This window comes from Ambystoma mexicanum, chromosome 3q, assembly GCF_040938575.1.
Source record: "Ambystoma mexicanum isolate Mex_15411 chromosome 3q, UKY_AmexF1_1, whole genome shotgun sequence".
Lineage (NCBI taxonomy): Eukaryota > Metazoa > Chordata > Amphibia > Caudata > Ambystomatidae > Ambystoma > Ambystoma mexicanum.
The window spans coordinates 607843518-607870143 of record NC_090926.1 but is presented as its reverse complement, the minus strand read 5'-3'; the positions used below and the strand labels follow the sequence as shown (position 1 = coordinate 607870143).

The window sequence follows — 26626 nt, the reverse complement described above, 5'->3', positions numbered from 1 at the left end:
CGGCCGCCAGGGTCCTAATGAGGCCCTGTTACTTTTCTAATTTAGGAAAGTGTTTTGAAGCAGGGCTTTCAGACGAGGACTCCCCTTGCAGTGCCTGCCCTGCATTCCTGGTGGTTTTTAGGGCTCTTGTGAAGCCTAATCCATGCACATTGCAAATGTTAAGCTTTTTTGCCAGGTTGCCACATTTTCACTTTGGCAGCGGGCCCGATTCTGAGCTGGGAATACAAGTAGTGCAGAAAGCTGACATTCTCCCTTCCAGCTTCCAACACTAGCATTCCGAGGTGGGTAGAATAATTGGATGGGAGATGATTGCTAGGGCTGCTGTCAAGCCATAAATCATGCACATAGAGATGTCGATGTCACCTCATTTTGACTTTAACAGAATATGGTGCTTTGAGAAAAGTGTTCTTCCTTCATGGAAGACAACTTTCCTATTGTTTGCATGCACCTCAGAATTGGGCCCAACGTGTGCTGCCTGTCTTCACTGCAGGATATAAGAAACTTGAAGAAGCAAGAATACGGCACAGGAGGTGGCCAGCAACACTGCAAAGAAAGAACATTAATTCCCATTGGTGGCAATGCCATTTGCTAAACACTGTACAAAGGAACAACCGAAGAGATCAAGAAATATTCACCATAATCCACAAAGATATTTAAGACTGAATTCAGAATGTTTGTTACTGCAAATACCAAGTTATATCATATCAGCAAACTGAAACAATTTTCGGGGTCAAATCACAGCTTTGGTTATAAAGTTAGCATCCATTCATAGACCGAAGTGCTTTGCTTCAGTGAACAAGGCCTTTCTCGTGCCAACATCAGCAGTGCCCAAACTCAAGGGTCACAAAAACGTGGACTGTTATCAATGTAAAGGGGAACAGTGAAAGTAGAAATACATCATAATGCTTTCAGTTTTGGCTAGTAGGCCTCAGAGTCACCTATAAGGTCAAAACTGTTGGCCTATAAATACAGGTGGGGAGTGATGAGTCACCCACTGTTCGACTTTTTGCCCTCCACCATTGACTGCGATCGCCATTCTAATCCCCATCGCCGTGCCCACTCACTACTCGCTTCTATCTGCCTAGCATACACCTTTGAGCGATTTCTTTCATCTAACTGTATCATACAGTAACATCAGGCTTTGTATTATCTCTATGCAGTCTTTTGAAAAGTAACGGCTTTATAGCAGTTGTAAATCAGCTCCTACTGTAATAAAGTTGTGTCAGCCAACTGCGCCTTCATTTACTAGATTTTCATGCAAAATATGTTCCCTTGCTTCTGCATTGGCAAAGCAAACCGGTTTGGCTATTTTACAGAAAATAGAAAGGCATTTAATAGGCACTATCGGGCCTCATTACGGGGTTGGCGGTACAACCCGCCAGTAGCCGGCGGGCTGCTGCCCACCCGTGACACCCTTTCTGCTGGCTGACATCCCGGTCCCACCAGGATATCACAGGCAGTGGCGGAAAGGTTATTTCCCATTCCCATGGAGCCCCATCGACTCCATGGGAATGGGAAACCTGAAGCACCAGCACCGTTGCTAACAGTGCTAGCGCTTCAGTGAAAAGCCTGAACTCCTGGCAGGTAGGGCATATTTTTTCCTACAGAACATTTCCTCTAGAATTGATATCTGTGCTTTTCCTTTCTTTGTTCTCCTTGCTAAAGTATCCAGAGTGCCTATAAATACTTGTCCTGTGTTCTGCATTTTCTGTCTTCTTTTACAGAGTTGAGTTTTTAAAGTGTTTTTAATAGTTAAGTACATGATTGATTTGTTTAATTAAAGTACAGACAGTTTCATAGAACCTTGAGTGGACATTTATTTTGTTTTGTAACTTTTGTACTATTGATGTTTTGGTTGCTACTGTCTGATATTCACCCCCCTTCTATGAGTACTGCCTGCTCTTGCTCTGCCCACGTTACACACAAATACAAAGGATGTACCTGCTTTACCTTTATGATTGGGATCACTGTGTATGGTCTGAGAGGGCAGTTTAGCCACTACTCATGCCTGTACTCATGCAGAGCAGACACATTTTCGATATAGAGTAGCCAAGCGTGGCAAATCATAGTAAAAACGAAATCTTGATTTTGAAGCCAACAATCCAAACTATACTTTTTCATTGAAAACATTTTACTCTGGCTCCTTGCTCCTTCTTTTCAGAAACCTTCATTCTCTACTTTTCACTGACATCTGAGTTCTGTCGGAGGCCCTAGTTAAGGTTAAAGGTATTGTTTATTTTTCACATTTGTAATCAATGTATTTGCCCACCTGATGTTACTAACAGCTCAGTCCAATAGAAAGCTTTATCCAATTGGACATTAGAAGATGACGAACAAGAATATGTACAAGCCATGGTCATGAATATGTGTTACAGCCCAAACTGCCAGGGTTTATTTTGTTTAACTTTAGAAATTCAAATTCCATCAGGACCCTGCGATCTTGGAGGAACCTGAACTTCTTTTCCGGGAAGTGCTTTGTGTGCCCACATATAGTAAGCAATAATCTTGGAATAAATTCCAAAAATTACATCAACTTCTAAATGTTTCTGGAGTCACCGTGGCACTTGGCACCTGCACCAATTGCATGTTCTTTTTTGTCAAAACTGCACAGACAGTTTCTGAAATAGCAATCACAGCTGCCAAAATAATTCCCTTCTGGCACTTCAACTCTGCAACCAATTTACCCCATTACTCTTCTTGAAGGCATAAATTGACTTGCCAAACCATTTTATTTGTTGTGATACAAGTTTAAATATGTTCTCCTTTAAACTTGGATCTCGAAAGTCCCCCTAGGCTCCATCCTCTAGCCAAACCATGTTATCCTTTACATGGAGCTTTTGGGCACGCTCTTCAAAGATCCCAATATAGCCATCCATCAATACGTGGGAGATAGTTCCACATGATGATAAATAGCGTGCAGGACATCATTTGTCTCCACGATTACCTAGCCATCATGCAGCCCTGAATGTTGAATGCCTTCCTCATACTAAACCCATCCAAGAATGAATTTGACACCATTGGTCTGCCCCCTAAAAAACAACTCGTCCATCAATCGCTCAATGATATATGCCTAGAAGGATACGACCCACAACTCTCAGACTCAGCAGAATCCTGAGGTTTCACCATTGACAGCAGCCTGTCCTTCCAGAAACACATAGCCAAGAAGGCCCAAAAAGCCTGATTCAGAATCTCTATCCTTGAAATAACAAACCCTTCACCCCCGCAGCAGGACTTCCAGACTACAGTGCTGGCCCTTGTGGTCTTGCACATTAATGGGGGAAATACTCTGAAGAATATAAAAACTTGATTGATTTGGTCAATAGGATCTTGTTCAAAGGTTGCCAAAGGAGAGAAGATGTTGTGTGCTCATATTGCCAGAACTGTGGCCAATAATTGATGGGTCTAACTGTATTTACATCAGAATGTCCTCAAAATAAAACACATACGTAACTCTTTAAATATCTTGTAATCAGAGTTATTGTACAGAATTTGTGGAGTACAACAATAACAAATTAGGCTGGAATTCATCAAGAGAGGCATTGAAAAAAAGAGCAACAATAGCTACTAGAATTGATCTCAGTTGCAATAGAACAGACATATGTTTCAAATGGACCAGGATATCCCTATCCTTTTTTATAAATGGATTGTCTCTTATCACATTATTACTTCAGTGAAACTTCATACCTTCAGTGCCATCAGGCTCAGCCTGCTCTTCTCTTGGTTTCTGCTTGAACCTCATATTGCCCTGGTGCATCACAGCACCAGTAAGTTTGTAGATCCCTATTTTTTCTTCATGGTTGAATCCCAAGATATCAATAGCTCCCTGTGAACAAACAATCAATAATGTTAAGATACTCATGTTACAATATAGGCCTGAGTATTAGACATTCCAACTGAGATATGGGGCAATGATTTCTGAACATAACTTTCTCTTTTACAGTGAACTGAATTATGTATGAAGTCAAGTTGGCAAGTAAATAACCTATAAAGATAATGTATGTATTTAGACTCCATTTTCATGATCACGATTACATACCATATATTGCTTAATAAAACCATATATATATATATATATATATATATATATATATATATATATATATATATATGTACAACACACACGCACACACACACACACACAAATATATTTTCTATATCAGCTTGCTTTTGGCATGTTAGCCAAGGGTGTAGTGAAGTTTTGATTGAAAAGAAAACAAGTCGATACCTTGATTAGGCTACCAAAGTTATATATTTTCAAGCTTTTGTGGTCTTGACAATGCCCTCAGTCTGAGATAGAATGATGCATTTGAAAAACATTACAGCTAAAACAGCCCATTATTGGATTCTTTATTTCCTTACATGTGCATTTTCGCGTACCTGATTTGTAGTTTGTTCAGCGAGGCATGCATTAGAGATTTTCAATCTCCCCTCCCCCACACATTGCAGTCTTCAAGCTTTGAATGTTACACTGTGTTTCCAGGCGTTATATAGACAGGATACTTGAACATTAGATTCAAACCTGTTTTTGGTATTATGAGGTGCATTTGATTGGTTCACTTACATCAGTAGCCATCAGATCTTCAGCATCATCAATGCTTTCCACCTTAATTTCCCCCTGGCTGGTGAACTGATAATCATATGGATTGGTGGTGATAAGTAGCATTTCTGTAAAGATATAAGGTACAGATCACTGTAAACATCTTCAAGATTACATATTTAATTTTTTTCCAAGCAAAGGGTGCACATAAATTCTTGTTGTTCGCCAGTTTCCATCTTTCTTCTTCAAGTTCCTTCTAAAGCATTGCAGATGTGCCTGCACTGTGAAGAAGGCATATGTGCCCCTGGCCACTAAGACACAGCATTCTTTAACATTTGTGATAAATAAACATGTATATATCTATCAATATAACAAAGGCTGAAAATAAACAGTGTTGATTAGAATTTTGCTATATAAATCTGTAGGTTTGTTAATTAAATTGACAGTTGTGTAGCACATTTAGTGATTTAAATTACCCTGTAAATGATAATGCAGCTCACCCTGCATGGCTCTTCCCTCCCTCCTTTCTCTGTTCACTGAAAGTTCAAAAGAGCAAACAGAAGTAGAGTGCAGCAGGAATGAAATACTCCACTATTGAAAGTACCTGTTTGTGGGTGCTAGCCATGAAGAGTTTTTTCCTTTTTCATATAATTGCAATACAGAATTAATCAAGGTGATACTTTTATTAAGCTACCTATATTCTGTTTGGCAAAGACCAGTACGTGTCAACTTTATATTTTTAAAAGACAGTCATACAGTTTCATTCATAAAAAGATACGTTTTTATATAATGCTTAATTAGACTATTTCTACTGTAAAAGACTGCATTGACTCCATGTTTTTCGGTAAAGTTTAGGTTAGTGTATCTAAGTCTCATAGTGTCAATATGTTTCATTTTGTAGGGGACGGTGCATCATATTAATGAGTGAACACTTTTGAAAATGGACTTGATCACACGGCCAAATGCTTTTGATTGAAAATGGTGCTTCTATTGCTTAACCCATGAGATGATCCCAAACTCCTTTACATTCTATCTTGTCACCACGTTATGTTTTGCATGCTGCCCTGAAATTAAGAAATCCGCAAACTACAATATTCCACCTAGTTTGCCCAGTTCTATGCCTACTACACTACCCACTCTGCTTAGTCTCTTACTTTCCTTCCTCTTACATAATCAATATAAAATGCATAATAGATATTAATGCAAAGTAGTGGTCAATAGTTCCATTCAGTCTGTACATCTATAAACCTACTGCAATACCGTACATAGCAATTAGTACCCAGAGCTTGCTGATGATTACATTATATACTAACACCTGGAGGAGCAAGTTCGCAAATCAGGAGGCCAGGAACACCAGCAGAATCTGAAAATAGATACTCGCATTTCCTGCTGGCCCACTGCACCCTTGTCCAGTCTTCACATTGTTCTTGGAGGCAGTGCCCCACGCTGCATCTCTACTGGAGTCCTCACCTTGACCCACCGGCCATAGCAGAGTCTCCCGTCAGCTCCACTGCCCCCTCACCTGTGCACCTCCCAGCCCACTTCCAGGGACAGAAAATAGTTATTTCCAATTGTGGACATATGTGTAATTTCTTATTAAAGGAAGCATGAACTGAGAAAAGCCTGGCTCCCGTAAGAACAAACCAAAAAAGTATCAGCACCACAGAGGGAGGCTTGGAGTGCCAAAAGTGAAAAATAGCGCTTTCATGGGTTTGCAGTGCTGGGATGCTGCTCTTGGACCTACATGTCTAGGGCTTGAAGGATGTTACATCCCAACCCCGAAAGTGGTATTTAACGCTTTATTTAAAACAGTTGATATCAATGACATGCAAGGGCCGTCTTGAAGTTGCCAATTACCCTGTCTGCCAGAAAACTAAACCTCATACTTAGGGCCTCATTACACGGATGGCGGTAAGGATTTACCGGTACCGGTAAAATACCGGTACCTGTAAATCCTTACCGCCTTACTACGAGGTCCCTTTGCGGGTTAGGGGATTTAACGCCTGCATTTTGCAGGCGTAAAAACCAACCCGCAAAGGGACCCAGGGAGCTAATTATGGTACCGCAATTTGCGGTATCGTAATTACCACCTTCCCCATTCCCATTCAGCCCTATAGGGCAAAAATGGGAATGGGGAAGGGCAATGGTGGAAGGGGGAATTACCGCCCCGCCAACCTTGGAATGGGGCGGTAATTCCCCTTTCCGCCAAGGCAGTGCCGGTATTTCACCGGCATGAACCATGGCGGTAATAGCGCCATGGTTCTCCGCTATCCGTGTAATGAGGCCCTTAGTCTCCATTTATAATTTATGAACCTTCACCTACACACCAAATGATCAGACAAGCATACATTATACAGGGCACTGCCATGTGCAACACCGACTGCACCGAGCTGCACAGAGTCTTTCAGGGCATTTTTTTTTATCATGTAATGTTATTTATATTTATACCTTTACATTTTATAGACACTCATCTCACTAAGCTCCTACTTCAGAGGTACAAAAAAAGGTTGTTGTTCATTGTATCTTGTGGATACAAATAATGTCTGGTAACATTAAAAACACATATTTGTACAGAACTGCTAATCAAACAGGCTTTTTTGATAATCAACAGAATTTTAATCAGCAAACTCTGCTAATCATTTTTTTTTTAAAGTAAGTTATACCATGCTATCCAGATATAGATATCCCTCTTTCATATAGGTTGTTTAGGAGATCGCTTAAATGCACGAATGATGTTCTATATCCAGTAATTTCTACAATGTATTGTCTCTTCAACAATGTACATATTTAAGAAAAAAGTAAAATAGTGGCATATAACTCTAAAATGATAGTTGTTAGTTACCCGGAAAGCCTTGTGTGATATCTAGAGTGCATGCCAATGAAAAATGTAGTTGCTGCAAGATTGCTGTGCAACCTGCAAGTCACAGTTACTAATCCTGGTAGAGATGACTTAGCCTTTCACTCTTAAAACGTATATATCAAGCATCACTTTCTTGGGTAAAAGTAATGCCTGTTATTTACATGGATAGTACAACAGTCAAGAATATACATGCAGTTACCCCATCCACATCTGCAGTCAATAATCCAGATTCTGTACAAGTAGATGGGCAGGGAAGACTCAAGCGCTGCAATTGCAGTATGCAAACAGAATATGGCAAGCAAACACCAAAACTGGGTATCCAGTCGCCTGTAGGAGGATCCAAAAATAATTGCAAACAAGTCCTACAAAGGGAATAGAAAGCACTTTAAAAATCTCCCTATATGTTACTGTGCTGCTCAAAGACAAATGTGAGAAACTGGTATGTTTAGTGACATTTTTGCCTTTCACCAATGAGATTAAACCTAGAACCCTAAAACATTGCGCGCACTTAAAGTTCATGATCAACTTCTGAAGAAACCTATCAACTTTAGGACCTCTAAATCTATACATCATCATACCCACATGGCCAGACAGACACAAGGATCCTACGGGACATACAAGGGATAGTGATATGCCTCAGAACCTACCAACTACCTGAGGCCAGAAAACAAATAGCTGGAAAAGCAGTGAAGAAGATGCTTGATCTTTGGGTATTTGAGAAGTCTTATAGTGAGGGGTCTTTGCCAATGGGCCTGGCACCAGAGCATAACAAAACCTGGCCATTTTGCATTGATTTCTGGCACCACAATGAAATCTCATGGGTATATGCCTATCTGATGCCTTTTGGTTGAGACTTTGCTGAAATCAAAGTTTATTTATGAAGATCCCAGGACAACCATCTCCACTCCAGAGGGTCTTTTTTATTTTCCGTTCATGGTGTAGAGAGGTGGAGTGAACGAGCACCCCCATGTTCCGGCGTGACAGACATGAACGGTGTATATCCCTACTGGTGCCTACTTCCTAAACATTATACTGTTAAAGTGACAAACGAAACTCACTGAAGGAGCCCTACAGACCATAACCAGATGACATCACTGAAGCAATGAACCTGTAGGTGATGGGGCAACTAAATGAGTTGTAATCATGAAGAGGCGAGTGACATCATGGTTGAGCGCACACACACATACAACACACACATAGATGCATTAGACATGAAGCATACATGCATTCCTGCATGAAGCTACACAGACACTAGGTAAAACTGCTCTTAGAGATGAAGAACACGCTTACAATCACTAAGATTGAGATCACATACACCTTATCTCTCTTATGCTGAAATATAAATTGCACACAAATACATATAAATGCTTGCGTGATGAAGAACACAACTAAACTGAGTGGCCATTGTAAACCAAGATGGAAGACACAGCCATGCTAGGTGAATGGGGGACACTGAGAAGCAGTAACACTGTGGGGAGAAAGATTCAGCCTTGCTGAGCCAGCGAAAAGTGCCAGGCCTGGACAGCTCGGACAACAAGTGCACAGTTGCCAAGGTCATCATGGGAAGGCAGGTTTGTAAAAAGTACAGACAACAAGAAAATCCCAGGTGAGAGACATAACTTTATATGTTTAAAAAACACATGCTTACACCTGACACAGAGGAGAAAGCAACCTGAACAAGTTTCCAGAGGCCAAGGGAGGTGATCCATAGTAAAACCAGCCAAAATTCTCACAACTTACTGAGCAGGATAATCCAAAATGCGGTCCCTACACACGTGACTTGCAGTGGCAGAGAATGCTTATTAAGAGATGTTTGGTCCCATCCATTTAATTGGGACAAAAGATACAACACAATATGAAGTTGAAAGCTTGAATGTCTTTGCATTCGGCCAAGGGAGTCAGAGAGTGGTAACCTTAGTGAAATAGGTGGCACTCTCAGGCCCTTCTCACCAACCCCTATTGTGCTCATGTGCTGGTATCCTTCCAAGGCACCAAAGCTGAAAAAGCCCCCACTGGCCAATCCCTACCCACCGTTAACGTGCACACGCGTTTTGGTGCAGCAACCACTCACAGGCCACTAGCATGACATAATTGCACTTGCAACATTCTGTAAATGGTCCCACACCGAGCAACCCGATATGGCCGGACCAATTAGATCATCCATCCTATATAGAATACATATCTAGGCATGCTATTCGCACAATCCCATCTCAAGTGAGGTCTTAGAAATGTATCTCTTGTTTGTGACATCACAGTCACTTAAAACTTGTTCACAAGCCTGAAACGAGTTTTGAGCATTGGAAATCCTGAGCTGTCCAGTACCATCCATGTTTTCTGAGATCTAATTAATATATCAGTGGTTGTCACATTTCTGGACTTCACTGCTTCTTGGGTGTGGGGATTTCCCCTGAACCAGACCACTTGATTTTATGATGGGGCCTTTCCCACCCCTCCACTTCAATGGTATTGCTGTTTCCAGAGACTAATGGACTGAGTCCTGGCTCCATATCACTCGTTCACTGACGCTTATCTCAATGACATCATCATTTGCAGTGTCACGTGGGAGGACAATCTTGAACATCAAATCAAACAGTCTTCTATGATCAGCTGCAGGTGTCCCATCTAACAGCTAACTCAGAAAAATGTCACCTGGCCCAATCCAGTGGCAAGAATTGGGGCTTTTAAGTTTGACATTAATTGGAAGATCTACTGCAGAAAGTCAAAGTTGAAGCAGTACAGAAAGCTCCAATGCACATTACTAAAAGAGATGTGTGCGCCTTTCTTGGCAGTGAAGGCTACTATCAGAGGATCATATCGGTTTTCTCACAGAAAGTCAGACCCCTGAATGAACAACTGGCAAAAAGCCACCCTAATATTTTCAAGTGGAACACAAGCGCCCAAATGTAACCCGGTGTTAATTATCTTTGACTTTACCGAGGAGATTCTCTTTCAAAGGAACCAATTTCTTGAGAGAAGAACTCTCCAGTGGGCGAGTTGAAATGTTAAGCGATCAAATGGGCCATATTCAGTCTTGAATTCTATCTCACTAGCTGATAGTTTAACCATGTCACAGACCACACTCCATTAGTCTGGATGCCTAGGAACAAACACACTAACCTACATGTATTGAGATTATTCATAGCACTATGACCATACTCCTTTAGAGTTGGACACTGTGCTGGGGTTTAGTAGGCAAATGTAGGGACGCTGTCCTGGGGCCAAGCAGGCAAATGTAGATTTTCTTCAGTCAGCTAGTTGCCAGGATGAATAGAACGACTTGGGAGAAAAGGTGGAGGTGTCTGTCAAGATCAGTACGCTGACTTTATGACAATGGGATTGGAACCTGTCTCGGTTTGGCGTGACAGGCGTACCCCATAGGAGGACAGTGGTATCACGAATTACCTCTTCAAGAAAATGCTAGACCAATTGTTCCTAAGGAAAACCTTTTGCACTGGTTTTCTAAGGGAACATTCTCCTTATGGCATGAATGAATACGCTATATATGGCAGTGATATATTTGAATTTAGATAGCACACATTCTATATCTACAGATTTATATTACGGGATTTTAGTATTTAGTTTAGGTCTCCTCATCATAAGTGACTTTATGCAGAATAGCAAACTGCCTGTCAGCCTTTTGGCTACAGTATTAGTGATATCATTCTAGGTTTTAGCACCTTGCCCACATCCTTTACACTATGTACATCAACTGTATACGGTTATATTGCTTATGGTACTTAAAACATTATTTTAAATAGACACAGGATGCTTTGTTTTCTAATCATTTGTAATCTTTTGATAACTGTGATTCATCAATCTACCCTACTTTTTGTGGTAATATTGGGTTAGTGTGCATCCAGCTAAAGAAGCCCTATTTGTTCAGTCTGTGATGCCCCATAAGGAACAGTTGAATTGCAGACTAATAACCTCTAGCTCGACTGCACTGTATATACACTCTATTAAAGTACCTGATGAAAATGCTATCTATTGTTACTGAATTCCTTATGAGCACATCTTCAGTCATTAAAGCAATGATAAAACACATTCACATTAACAAATACAACTCATACAAAATTCAATTATTTCCTCATAGTACATATATCAATACATGTGGTTTTAAAAGGATGCGGAGGAATAAGATCAAACAAAATCCCATGTGACAGTAAACAGGGACACTAACCCTATTCCTTCTGTGTAGCCATGCCCTATATACATAGTGTGACAGAATAAACAGTCTTCAAATCAATGGAAGTTTTACACAACCACATAGCATCCACAATGTGTGTGATAGCATGCATTTGTAATGGGGAAATCAAGTAAAAGGACCTTAGATATTTGTACAAAGGGCAAAAGAATAACAAATGGAACCATGATTCAGTTATTATTTTTTTTTATTATTATTATTACGAGTATATAATCACCAAAGTGAATTTTACAAGAAGTTGAAAAAGAGAGCTTCATATTCAGTTATTGCTAAAAAGAAGGCTTCACAGAATGTTTGTACAAAAATCAACAAAAAAAAGAAAAAAAAGGTCGAGGCCAAAAGTAAAGGTGTGAAGATTCGGGGTGAAGGCACAAGGTAATGTCAATTCACCCCCAGCCATCTTGATAATTAGCCCAACCCTCACACCACCCAGAGGTATCCCCCCTTATGCCTGGACTTAAATGGGTCCGCTCTGCCGAGTCACCAAAGCTGTATTTGCGAAGATTTGATCCAGGATTTTGGTGGCTGCTATTGTCCACGAGGGTCTCAAGCCTCCTATTAGACAATCCCACCAAACTGCTTCATCCATCAGGTAAGCATTCTTTAAGTGGTGGAGTATGTATGGCGATCTAAATGTGTCTGTTCCTGGGCACAATAACAGAAGGTGCCGTAATGTTCGCTTTGCTCGGTGTCATTACAAAAGTGGCAAGTATTGGATGGAGAGAGACCTCTTATGTGCAGGATTTCATTCGTGGGTAACAAATTCAGCCTCGCACGGTGAAGAGTATTCCGAGTTTTTCTACTTGGGTGTTTTATCAGAAAAGGTTGGACTATATTTAATTTTCTACATGTTGGAGGTAGATGGCTAGTCAGCTTGTACTCAGAGGCTTTATCCAGTGTACTTATCCAGACCGTTTCCTCTATTCGAGTTTTGGTTTTTGTTGGATTACACAAAAGTTCTTCCATGGAGCTGCCGCAAATCTCAAGTTGCTGTAAACACCTTGACTCCCATCTGGACAGTAATTTGCTTTTACTTAAGTTCATCTCCGCCTGTACCATGGAAAAAATTGGCGGGTAAGAAGGATCTTTAATCTTCCGGTATAGCATAACAGCAGCCCTTGTAACTATTGACTCTAAAGATGACAGAGAGAGTTTGCGTCTTATCAAGGCTATCGGAGTCGAGGGCGGTAAATTCAAAACTGAACGCCAGAAAAGACTCTCAAGTCTGGCCCACAGAGAGTTGGGTAAAGATGGCATGGCGTCTGCTCCGTAGGTAATAGATGGGATGACTTTGCCCCGATAGAATTTGAGTAGGGGCATCAATGAAAAGCGCCCATATCTTTTGTCCAGTATTTTTGCTTGTGAGACAAGAATTTTCATTTTTTCAAAAAGGTGATGTTGCATCTTTCGGTGTTGAGTCTATAAGGACCCCAAGATATTTAAATTCTGCTACTTGTTCAATTTTGTTTCCAGTCAGGAACCATGAGTTGTTCTTATTCTTTTTGTAGCTTTTTTCAAACACCACGATCTTTGTTTTTTGTTTATTCACCTCTAGGTCGTTGGCAGCTGTGAATGTGGTCAATGCAGAAAGCTGGCGTTGTAGGCCGATTGGGGACAGGTCAAGTTGGATAAGGTCGTCCACATACAAAAGTCTTGGAATCTTTACTTTGCCCAATTCTGGGGGGAATGCTCATGTCCTGACTGAGAATTCTTTGTAATCCCCAAAATATGAGAGAAAAAGGGCCAGAGCCAAGAGACAGCCTTGTTTGACCCCTCTGTCGGTTGTTATAGCTGATGAAAGCAGACTACTGGTATCCAATCGCACCTGCACCGATGTAGAATCGTGAAGAGCTTTAATAGGATTCAAGATCTCCTGTGGGCAATCCCAGTTATTGAGTTTTTCCCAAAGTTTCCTTCGATTGACTAAGTCAAAGGCCTGGGTAAGGTCTATGAATGCCAAATATAGGTTCTGATTTGTTTCGCAGGCTTTTGCTTTTAGTAGGCTAAGAATAAAGATGTTAATGCTAGTTCCTACTCCTTATTTGAACCCCAATTGAAGAGGGTCATTACAAGGTGCGCTTTTCGCCCATTGATTGAAGTGATCCAACAAAAGGGAACCGTAGACCTTCCCTATGACATCAAGCAGGGCCACTGGGCGAAAATTCCTAGGGTCATCCTTCCTTCCTTTTTTGAATATTGGGATGATGACCGCTGAGGTCCAAGAAGGCGGGATTGTGCTGAAGATTGTACATTTACGAAATATTAGACTCAGCAGATTAGTCCAGTCTTCTGGTGCCGATTTCAGATTCTCGTTAGACAAGCCGTCGGGCCCAGGAGCCCTCGATTTCTTTAACTTGGATATTTTAACCAAGATTTCGATTTTATCAGAAAGGTCAACCCATGGTACTGTTTCCTGCGGTGGGGAGGGCCCATCAAAAGAGTCTGGAGATCTGAACAAAGTTGAGTAAAACCTGGTCCATGTTGTTTCCGGGATGCTGTTCAGCATCATTGTATTTGCTTCTTTAGCCAGTGGATTGATCAGACTCCAAAACTCGGATTTTTGGATTTGGCCCAGCATAGCTTCGGAGTCCTGTCGATGTAGTGTTAGATGATGGAACCGTAGCCAGTTTTTGTAGGCTCTTGTTGTCTCAATTACATAAGTTCTATTAGAGGGAGTGTTATTTCTTGCAGCCAGCCTTTTCGCTCTGCGTAGGATGTTTCGCTGTGCCACCAAGAGGGCACTGAAATTGTGTGCGTGATGTGATTGCTTTGAATTTAGCCCCTTCAAGCATTTCATCATGGCTCTGTAAGGTTCCAAAAGTGGTCTATACTCAACCTCCGCAACAGACTGACTGCTTCCATATGAAGAAGTAATCGCTCGGATGTTTGCCCGTGTGACCCTTACCCGGTTGCCTTTACCTTCCGTTTCAATTCTTCCAGAGTAATGGGCTGGTGCTGGTTTTGTGGAATCCCATTTAATAGCCAAAATATTGTGGTCACTTTGATTTGACTGTTGAACACTGCATTCTGTCAGCCGAGCTAGAAGGAATTCAGAGGCAAAGATGTAATCTATTATTGAATGGGTCGTGCCTCGCTTCCATTGTGGTAAAATGATGGCATCGGGAAGTACAGATGCGGTATTGAAAAGTTGTCTGGCCAACATCAGTTTAAGCCAAGATGTGCCTTGTTTACAGGGTTTATGATGTGGTTGACATGTAGCAGCAGAGCCAGCCATTGGACATTTGATATTTAGGTCTCCGCATACAATGACCTCACAGGACCCAAACTCCAGGTATACAGAATCTAATGTAGATGAGACTATATCGAACAGTGAGGTCTGTTGAATTGTTTTGTGTTTCCAGTAGATGGACATCACCAGCAGGAATGTGCGCGTGTAATGAACTTCCACGGACTCCTTTCGCAGCCAAGAGATTAGGACTGCGATGACGTAAGGGGACTTCAGGATGATTTTAGTTATTTCTAGTCCCGTGCCCATCTGGACCGCAATTATTAGTCCTGAAGAGGGCCTTCTTTTGTTTCCTGCTAATGCTTCTGAGAAGGCAATCTCAAAACCGTCCAGTGCTGGTTTAGATGTTAACCAGACCTCTTGAAGACATAAAATATCAAATTCCTCTAAGTTGATGTCACCAGGGATTGTTAAGTGTAGGAACCCTCTTGTGTTCCAACTCGCCAAAGAAAGTAATTGTTGCTCATTATCAGTTTTGGTGTATAATGGTGGCTATTTGTGGAGACGTGTAGACAGAGCTTTTGGTAGCCAGGTCCATGTGAAAGAATTTAGTTGCGGTCTTGCCTGGGTCGCCTTTTGATCCTCCTCTCGTAATGTGCTCGCCTTTATATTAGGTTTTTGGTGAGGGGGGTATCTTGCCTGTGAAGTGATGATTGAGCGGTGTCCAACCGGAGGGTTTCTCCAGATTTTAATGATGGGTCGACTCTTGAGCTGATATGCTGGTGTTCTTCACTTGTAGGTATGCCATCCGTTGTACGGTCCTTTATCTTCTCGTGGTCTATTTTGATTAGCCCGAGTAAGGTTAGATCAAACCCTTGATTGTATAAAACCTCCGCAGCTGCTGACAACAAGGTAATCACTCTGACTGATGATATGTAGAGCAAACAAGAGGCCTTGTGACCCTCATGAGAAGGTTCCACCATTTTGAGATATTCTGATTTTAGATTCTTTAAGGTCAAGATACTGTGTAGCAGACACATCACAGTGCATTTATTTAAAACCAAATATTTTTGGTTGCCAGAACGTTGTCGTATTTTGACAAAGGGGTTCAACTTTTGGCTATTGTCGACTAGGAGTGGCTTCTTCTGATGATAAGATTTATAAGCCGCCCTCTCTTGTTAGTTGTGGTCCTGAAATCCTTGTCTCTGCTGTGAATACTTAGTATCCTTAACCTTATCCGTTGAAGCATATTTTTATTGAATATGGACTCTCGAACTGTATTTCGCCTGTGGCCGACGAGGAGGTGAGTCCATGTGGGGTTTTTGTTCTATGCGCTTTTCAGTGAGCTTGTTGGTATGTTCCCATTTGTTGTTTCGTAGAGATTTAAATCGCTCATCTAATGAGGTGAAGCCTGAAAGATCCCTAGTAACTGTCTGGTGGCTGGAAGTCATCTTGGGAAGGTGAAAAGTCACTCCTTTCTGTTGGCTGTCAACACTGACATCTAGATGTTGGCTTAGATCCATGAAGTCTTTATGAGCGAGAAAATCATCTACTGTTTTTGGTGACTGAGGAAGAGCTTCTGGTGATTTGTCCATATTTGCGGAGTTTGCTGGAACTGGTTTCTTCCCGCCCAAACTTTGAGTATTCTTTGAAAGAATTTCCTTCTGTCGCAGTTCGGGTTGCTGAGTAACAGGGGTTGACTTGAACAAAGGTGCCGTTTTTAGGCATACTTGAGAGGTAGGTAGTTGATGTTTGGTTCTCGTATCTAAGTTCACATCAGGAGTCACCCCTGAGTCTGATGGTTTTTGACTTAGACCTTGGATTGGTCTCATTCTCGGCTGATCTTTATGTGGAGGGGTGTCATCTAAACACATCACATCATTGGCTCCAGGCTTATTAAGTATCGGATTAGATCTAGTTGGCGATAAGCTGTGGAGGCCTGCCAAGTTACTGTAGCCAGATTTTGGCCTTGTCCCACAGTCCATGTGTGCGGCCTCATGCTGAAACGTGTCTTGTGCTGTTGTTTGAGAGCTTGCATCCATCCTTGGCCTGTCTTTGTTAATTTTTCTTGCATCTATTACAGATTCCATTAGCTCAGCTTAATGGAGCTGGAAGGTGCCAGTTGGATCGTTTTTCCTTCTCTCCAGGGCATTAATGTATCATTCTAGATATATGAGCTTTGAGTTCATCATCGCAAATATAGATGTATGATCTTTCAAGGAATCATTAATTGCCTCATATAGCTTACAGAATGGTGCAAGTGCAATTGTAACAGCAGACATAATGTACATAAAGTCTGCTTTTTTCGATGGGGTCTCCTTTGAGATACTGTAAGATGTCTCGCTTGATCTTCTATTAGTTGAAGAACTCAATGGTGATGAAGGCGGCCATATCCGTGGATTTTTTTAGGTTTTATGTTGGGAAGTGGGCATCCTAGGAAGGGAACCCTCCCGGAGATCTCACAAAGCCTCTTTACTTCCGTTTCCCCCTTGGGCCTCAATATTGGGGTGGACTTCCAAATTGATGTGTTTATTCGCCAAATCTCTTTCCTCAAAATTTCGAGGCGATGGACTTTCGTTTTCTTGAGAGCCCAGGCTAATTTTCTCCGATGACACTGGTAAGGTAGTTAGCGGGCCAATACAGTATAACTGGGGATTATTTATCGAACTTCCCAGTGAAAGATGGCTTGCCTGATCAGGCTCCGAAGAGTTTGGGTCTTCTCTATAAGACTCATTTTGAACTGGCAAGGGTGGTAGAGTTAAAATTTCCCCTGACCTGTTTTCTTGTATTTCCACAATGATTGGTAAACCTGCTGGCTCAGGATTAAAGGTTTCTTTAGCTTGCTCTTTTTGGTGTGGTGTCTGGATTTGACCCCCATTACGTAAGATGTTCTTCTGAGAGCCTGATGAGGCTGTAAGAAAAGGTTCAAGAAGTGCTTCTACCAAGTCTGCAGCTGAAATTTCCCCAATTTCTGATTGATGAAGTTTCTTTTTTGCTTGTCTTTGAAAAAGCGTTTTCAGGGAATTTTCCAGGCGTGAACTTGCCGATGGTGTTACTGCTCTAATAGTTCTCGCGGGCTTTCTTGCTGCTGCTCGCTTGTTAGACATAGGGAGATCAAAGTTTTTCTTTGTGATCAGCCTACATGGAATTCCATGTGGATGCCGATTGTATGCCCCTAATTTGCTGCCTTCTCTCAGGTCTCTAGACTTGGCGGGCTCGATTTCAGTGCTCTCAAGGTATAAGGGGGCCGAGGGGGAAGATGTAATTGAGGGAAACATTGTTTTAGGCTCACCAGAGCAACCCACAGTCTTAGGAACCCCCTCGTGAGCAAGTATTTTTTTTCTTTCATATTGTTCCAATTCTGTCCTTTCGGCCGATGACAAAGCCGAAATGTTATGTATTTGTGCCTTTATTATTTTTGTAGAAGGAGTCTCTGCAGTCACGTTTGTGGCTACCGGGTGGTGCTGTAGGGCAGCTGTGCTTGGAGACGTCGAGTTAAAGGACTTCTCTGCCCCCGAATCACTGGTTTGCTCGACAGATTGCCGAGCTGGGAGGCAGCCCTTGCTGCTCCGCACTTCCGTCGGTAAGTGCTGGTCCTCCAAGGCTACGGTGGAGCTCGCAGTGCCCGGCCGCAGCCGCCCCCGGGCTCTGCCACGGGTGCCCCCCCTCCTTCGAGGGACGGCTCCTCTGCGCTTTCCACCAGCTGCAGGGGCCGGGACCGAAGCCGCGTGGCTCCGCTGAATCCTCCCACGCAGCCGGCCTCGTCCCCAGAATGCTGCCGTAATGACACTGCCCTGGGGTTCGGCTGCTCCATAGGGCCGCAGTCAGCCACAGATAGCAAGACGGAGCACGTGAAGCCAGTCCCCGGCTCTTCCCGGCATCCAACAGAGGTGGCCTCCCCTCCTTCAGAGACCGGGACCAAGGCGCCGCGGCTCCACCGCTGTTGCAGCCAACCTCCGGCTCAGGAACACCAATCTCGTCCATCAACTTCCTTTTGGTGACAACCTCCCCTGTTAAAGTAGGTCCGGCCATGGACTAAAACCACCCCACAGGCAAGAGTTTTTGTTTTTGAATCTGAGCAAGGTGATTGCTTTTCGCAGTATGTTGTTGTACTGTTAATTTAGTCATTTTTATTTATGGTATATTTTGTAATTTGCTTCCCGGCTGCTTTAGGGAGCCAGCACTGGATGGGTTGTTTATTTGTAGAATCGAAAGAACATCATTGGAGAGTGAGGAAGCCAACAAAGGTGTAGAGGTACTATTGGCACTTCGTAGCCTCCGAGGCTCATCTTCACCTCAGGAGATATTAAGTCTCAAGTCCAAAGAAACTCCCCCATCTGCCCCAGCCGCCATTAGACTGCCACAGACTGCCCACTCTCACACCACTCCGCTCCGCTTCGCTCCTGGTTGGAGGTTTTTTAGAAAATTGCGCCAAAACAGAAATGTCCAGTGAGAAAAGACTGTAGATTGCCACAGACTGCCCACTCTCACACCACTCCGCTCCGCTTCGCTCCTGGTTTGAGGTTTCGTAGAAAATGGCGCCAAAACAGAAATGTCGAGTGAGAAATGTCTGTAGACTGCCACAGACTGCCCACTCTCACACCACTCTGCTCCGCTTCGTTCCTGGTTGGAGGTTTTGTAGAAAATGGTGCCAAAACAGAAATGTCCAGTGAGAAAAGACTGTAGACTGCCACAGACTGCCCACTCTGACACCACTCCACTCTGCTTCGCTCCTGGTTGGAGGTTTTGTAGAAAATGGCGCCAAAACAGAAATGTCGAGTGAGAAAAGTCTGTAGACTGCCATAGACTGCCCACTCTCACACCACTCCACTCCGCTTCGCTCCTGGTTGGAGGTTTTGTAGAAAATGGCACCAAAACAGAAATGTCCAGTGGGAAAAGACTGTAGACTGTAGACTGCCACAGACTGACCACTCTCACACCACTCCCCACACATGATTCAGTTATCCCATCACACATCGGACAGCATTCATTAAGTACAGGATTCCAGATCCAAGGCTCATATATAATGACCTTGCTAACTGTGGCTGTTTGTTATCCAGATGTTGCTCAGAGGTGGGCTCAGTTTTCATTGCCCAATAATCATATAAGAGTCCACTCCATTGGCAATCAACAAAGGTGCACATATAGACCATTTCTTTATGTCGGGATTTAACCTGAGCTCTTGTTGTACTATTAATAGAGGATAGAAAATGCCATAGGTCTGTTTAACCTAGGCTACTCATTGTTCTCTTAACATGCTTAAAGCATGGGATGGGTGCACCTCCACCCTGAGCCAGGACTTCCAGTACAGTTTCACAATATCTTCTTAAATGTGATGATGACCAAATCCTGACCCAGAACAATGCAGGCCAAATTGAAATTTCATGAGCTATTTCTGTCCAGCCCAACTCCACCTTAAGCATCACAATTGGTTTACTCTTTGGTAGCCCCAAGAGCCTTTTCAGAAACAGATTCTCTATGGTTGATAACTTATGCATCTTGGAAAACCCCACAGTTCGGCACCACAAAGAGCAACATATTGTCTCCCAAACCTACAAACTACATTAGCAGTCCTTTCCAATGTGATTCCACACACTCAATCTGTGTGGCCCAGGAGCAGTTACTATTAATTCCTAGTCCTAGATAATTGTAACCCAATACATGTCTAAGCATAGTATCCCCAATTACAACTGTTATCCAAGGTGGTTTAATCCACAGTGGAACAAGAACCATGGTTTTAGTTTTCGTCAGGTTAATTTATAGACCACTATCTCTACAGAACATGTCTAATAAGTTACACTGTTTACGAAGTCCAGCTGGCGTCTGGGAAACTGAGCACAGCGTCATCTGCAAACAGTAACAACAATATCCTGTCAGTGCCATGATCTGTGGCATCTGTGGGAACATTATCCAAAATAACAATCAATTGGGTTACAAATAGACAGAACAAGGTATTCTATATCTTTGTCTATGGGTCTATTTGCTGCTTCTCAGGTTAACCAGTAGCAGTCATCAGCAAAATTGAATTTCGTGTTTGGTATGAAGAAATACATTTCAAGTACTTTGAACAAACGTGGATTGTGCTTGTGTAACAAGATTTAGCTTTTTGGACCAGATCTACATAATAGGTAAACATGTGCAGATGAACTCAAGATGAGCAGTGTTACATCACTCGTGCAAAGTGTTTTCTTATAGGTAATTAAAGATCATGTGCATATTTGTCTAAAATTAGAGGGTTCCATGTCATAATATTGAAGCAAAAATATCGCCATACAAAAGTTTTGCCATATTTTTGCGGCAATATTACCCCATGTAACCTGCGGGGTACACCCCTGCAACCCCCATATATTTTAAAAGGGAGCGGGGGACACCCCCGCAACCCCCCATCCATTTACCCCATAAATTATCCCCACCAAAAATATCGCCTATGCTAAATATCGCCTATGCTAAAATAGAACCAGGAAATAATTGTATGTGCCTAAGTAGACGAAACAAACGATGGTGTGTAAATCCAGGAATGGATTATTTTCATTCATGGAGACCAACCAACATAGAATTAAAAGTATGGGCTGCACCTAAACAATGTTGGGCTTTGTGGTTCTTGTAACAATACAACCCGAAGGCTGAACACGTCCCTTTCTCACTGTTTAAGGTAGTGTTCCTTAATGGATAAGTATTGAACTGGTCTGCTCCAAGCACATTTGTGCTCACTTAAACCTCAATCACTCATGTGACCTATGTTATTGCAAGTATATGCATCGAGTGGTGAACGTTGTGAAGTGTTAGAGGACAGCGTAGGGGCTGTTCATCAAGCCAATTCCATCACCACATTATATACATGTCTTATTGAAAGGAGTGATAGAGGGTTCTTTCAGAGTCATTGATAATAAAGAGTTTCACAGACTACATGTGTGATAATCCTGGCTCTATTGTCGTCATTGTCCATAGACAGTAATTCAAAGGTTTAGATTAATTGTATTACATTATGTTTATGTTTATTATTTGATAATGCGCACAAAACCCAGGGGTAGCCGGGCGCACAGGTACAAGGTTACTTAAGTTTAGGTTGAGTTCAGAGTAAAAAAGACATAGCAAAACAATACATACATGTCAATACAGGAGGTTGAAATGAGAAACTAACATGTTACAGTATTGAGAATGAGCGCAAAGGTACAGAGGGAGAGAGCAGGATCGACTTAGACTGGGTTGCAGAAGTATCATGGCCGTTAGGTAACATGAAAATTATTTGTCGTTGGACCAGAGCCAGTTTTTTACCTTACTTCTGAAGTTAGAATAGGGTAAGTTAGCTCTGAGCGTAATGGGCAATGCGTTCCAGGCCTGGGCAGCTCTGACAGGGAAGCTTACACCGCCCGCTTTGGAGCGTCTAAATCTGGGATTTTCGAGCAAGAAGTGGTTAGTGGCCCTAGTGTGGTGGCTAGATGATTTTCTGGTCAGTCTGGCCGAGATGTAGGGGGGCTGTGTTGTTGAGCCCTTTGTGGGTGAGCGAAAGTGTGTTGAGTAGGACTCTGTCGCTGATTTTAAGCCAATGGTGGTCTTTCCTGATGTTGGAGATATGTGCTCTGCGGGGTATGTCAAGGGCTGCTCTAAGAGTGTTATTTTGAAGGATTTGCATTTTATTTATAATGGTTTTATTGGCTCCTGCATAGAGGGCATTGCAATAGTCCAATTTGGACATTACTAATGCGTTGGCTAGCATGATGCAGTTAGTTTTAGAGAGGTAGGGTCTACAGGTCCTGATTAATTTACAGGTGTACGCTGTGGAGGATGTCTGGGTGTTGACATGTTTTTTAAGAGATAGAGTGGAATCGAGGTAAAAGCCTAGAGTTTTAACCTCGGTAGCCACCTTGATTGTGTTACCATATATGTTGAAATTACAATAGTTGGGACTCAGTTTTTTTAGGTTGGAGTCGGAACCCAAGATCAGTATCTCCGTTTTATCGTCATTTAGACAGAGGCCGTGGGAGGCCATCCACGCCTGAATGAGGAGGTACATTTTGTTTACTAGCGCTGTGTCTTCGACAAAGTTGCCTGAAAGTGGTATGAGAATCTGCGTATCGTCCGCATAATTAGTATAGGTTACCCCTAACCTGTAAAGTTTGTTGAAGAGAGGCTTAGTAAAGATATTATACATTGTCGGGGAGACACATGAGCCTTGGGGGACATCACAAGTGATCTGGATTGGGTCCGCTGCCGCTACGGGGGAGAACACTCATCGTACGGTTAGCTAGGAAGGATTGTACGCATGCTATAGCTTCACTTGAGAAATGGGCGGCAGACACTAAGTGATTGCATAATACTGCATGATCCACCAGGTCAAAGGCCGCTGATAGGTCAAGGAGGAGGAGCATAGCTGTACTACCTTTATCCTTCAACTCGTCGATTTGTGTCTTGAGGTCGATAAGGGCCATTTCAGTACCGTGCAGTGGTCTGAAGCCAGATTGCCGTGAACCTAATAGTTGGTGTGACTCCAAATAGTTTTGGATTTGGAGGTAGCCTACTCTGTCGATGATTTTAAGGAGAAATGGGACCGTAGTAATGGGTCTGTAGTTCGTGGGGATTGCTGGGTCGAGTGTCTGTTTTTTGAGTGGGGGCAGTACCCAAGATTCTTTGAGGTTTGTAGGTACAGTACTTGTGTTGAAGGATTTATATGGCACACTGTGGACCCTGAGCCATTAAGGCACAGACAGTTGGGATAGAGACGTATAACATAGACAGGTATGCCATATATATGGTTTTAATTTTTATATTTGATACTCACTACGGTTGAGGTGTGAATATATACTTAGTGAGGAGTAACTGATGGCTTATGCAATATGCATATGTTTTAAGGTCTTTCAGATGGCTAAAGACTGTTGGAGTCTTAAGGAGGTCAGTTCCACAGTTTGGGAGCATCTAGGTGAAAGGCTCCCTTGTCTGCTTTTGAGGTTCTGCTCCTAGGAATAACCAGCAGAATCTGTCCACTGGATCTCAAGTCTCTACCATTGACTTTGTCAGTGATATATTCCTGCAAGTAAAGCGGCAGTAGTCCTTGTCTACATTTAAGGGTCATAACTAAGATCCTGAACTTGATGCGTGCTTCAATGGGGAGGCAATCGAGCGAGCTCCCAGCTTCTGTGACATGATCTCTACGAACCAGTACGATTACAACTCTTACCACTCTGTTTTTTGTGGATTGTACCCTTTGAACGTCATGCTTGCTGATGCCCACCAGTAGACTGCCCCAGTAATCCATCTTTGCACCAATGATGGCTCTGGCAATTGTGGTGCACTGGCCCCCATAATCAGTGGTCTGAGGTGATAGAGCAATTTGACGTAGTACAAGGAAGCTGATACTAAGCTGGTAACGTGATGACTCATAGAAAGAGATTGATCTAAAGTGAGCCCCAAGATCTTGAGTTTCAAAACAGGGGTGATGTAATCCTCCCCCAATCTGAAGGAACCAAATTTACTGTCCAATTTGGTAAGGGCTGCTGAAGTACTTACAATCATGAGTTTGGTTGTACTATTCTTCAACGCCAAGTTGTTTTAAAGCATCCACATCTCAATGATATCAAAGACTCTGTTTAGCTCTCGTTCATCTTGTGAGTGACACCCTCATATTGGGACGACACTTTGGGTGTCGTCTGTGTAATTCATAAAAATAATGCTCTCAGCCTCTAAGTCAGAGAAAAAGGAGCCATAAATATGTTATATGAGCACGGAGACGTGCTGGCTCCCTGTGTCTGCTCACGAGGAAGGATTCAATCCATGAGACTGCCTGTAGCAAAAAGTTAGCCACCTCTGTCAGCCTAGATTTTAATATAGAGTGGTCGATCAGATCAAACGCAGATGATTGATCTAAAGAGATTAGTAGCAATAAAGATCCTTTATGAAGGCGATCCAACAGTTTAACCTTAAGTTCAAGGAGAGAAGTCTCTGTGCCAAAGTTACACCTAAATCCAGATTGGTGCGCATTCAGAACAGGGTATAGATTAATATGTTCCGCAATCTGTCCGTACGCTACCTGATCTAAAATGTTTAATAAAAAAGGAGTTTTTGAAAATGGGCGATCAGTGGCTATGCCAGGTTTCTTTCAATATTGGAGTGACCATAGTTTGTTTTAGTGAGTCTGGAACATTGCCTTCAGGCAGGGATGCATTGGTGAAGCTACAGATGGCCTTAATAAGAGGGGGGGGGGCATGTTTGTATTATTAAAGATGAGCAAGAATCCCCTTTACAATGGGTAGGTTTTAATTTTTCGATAACTTGTTGTAACTCCTCAGTAATAGGATGAAAATCAAATTGAGAAACCTTGGATTTGTTCCCAGAGGGCGTCTGCAGCCTCTGAATGGCAGATAGAGGTAGCTCTTTATTTCTTTGTATGTTTCTTTCTTTGTTTCTTTCTTTTAAATACGGATATACATTATTTCAAAAGCCCTAATGCATTTCGCTCTTACCAAAAATAACCTATGAAAACATCACTTACCAACAATATCTGGCTTCTTATTGGACTGAATCTGATAAAAGATGTGGTAGTTTCTTTCATTTGGTAGCTGAAAGGTTACTCTGGATTTTTCCAACAAATCTGGGGAGGAAAGAAACCTTCAATGGGTAACCATATTGCATGAAACATTTGTTTCCTTAATAATAGCTCATTGGAATCACTTGATTTGATTCCACGGGTGCAAGTGCAATTTTGCACGGTATTAGCACTAGGGCAGAGTTTGAGACCACATTACAAAACCTTTGCCGCTTTGGAAATGGCAATTTTTTATGGTGTTAGCAATGAAGCAAAATGCGACAAAGTGCAAAAAGACATATGATTTCAATGCATTTTTGCACCAGGGCAATGTTTGCCCTAGCACTAATAGTATGCAAACCTGCACTTGCCATGGTACAAAGGTTTTCTAATGTGGCCTAAATGTTTTTGCACTAGGGCAAAGCTTTGCACTTGCACCGGTGCACAGTTTTTGTAATCGTGCTTGTTAACCAACGGAAATTCTATTTTCACCAAATTCATGTTGATTGCTCCTTCCTTGAACATAGGGTATCCACATACTCCCACAAAGGTTTACCCTTAACATCCTATATATTGCAGTGACTAATCGTTATGCCATCTAGGTCTTGGTTGGGTGGAAAGACGCTTCCATGCCTCTGATTCTATCCATTTAACCTTCTTTATCCTTGAGCCCATATTTGTAACAAATATCATCATATTTTAAACAATCTATGTTCTAGTATCATATTTCTGATTCACATTAGTGCTGGGCGATCACAACAATCCAGGCAGGTTTGCAGAATAACCAACAGAAATGATAGTACTGCCCACTAATATTCATTACAATCAAATCCTCCTCATGAATATTCAGTGTAGATTCTTGGTGGGCTAAACTGCTGCTCTAATCCAAATATTAGAATTTCTGGCATATTCGAGAATTCTTTTTGGCTTTGTTTTCCCAGTGGCTGGAGAAAAAAAATATATTTTTTGGTCACAATAGCTTAAATGATCTTTGACATTGATTGCTAAAACGTTTTGCTGATATACAAGAAACTAAAACAAAGGGGCTAAAATGCTAGAGCAAACTACCTTGTTAGGATATGCTGTGAAGGGACTTTCTAGGTACATTGTTAGCACCAGTGTGTAAATGGTGAGTAGAAATGATGGATTAAATCTATGGATAACAAATAAGACACGTAGCCAACACACTTACAGGTTTCAATGTCAGCTGAAGCCAGCTTCCCAGTAGTGCCAAAATGAATTCTGATAAACTTCCCCTGTTAATATGGAGAGAAAAAAAATCAATACATATATATATTTTCATCACCAGCCATCACATT

General features: G+C 42.1%; 1 protein-coding gene across 1 annotated transcript in view; it reads right to left on the bottom strand.

Moving 5' to 3' along the window:
* LOC138582818 (myosin-4-like) overlaps positions 1-26626 on the bottom strand; it is a 196020-nt gene that overhangs the window by 110701 nt on the left and 58693 nt on the right. The window contains exons 8-11 of the mRNA XM_069654483.1: positions 26500-26563; positions 25275-25373; positions 4562-4665; positions 3685-3823 (exon numbers count right to left, since the gene is read on the bottom strand). Coding sequence (XP_069510584.1) covers positions 3685-3823; positions 4562-4665; positions 25275-25373; positions 26500-26563 — 406 coding nt within the window. The remainder of the gene's footprint in view (positions 1-3684; positions 3824-4561; positions 4666-25274; positions 25374-26499; positions 26564-26626) is intronic.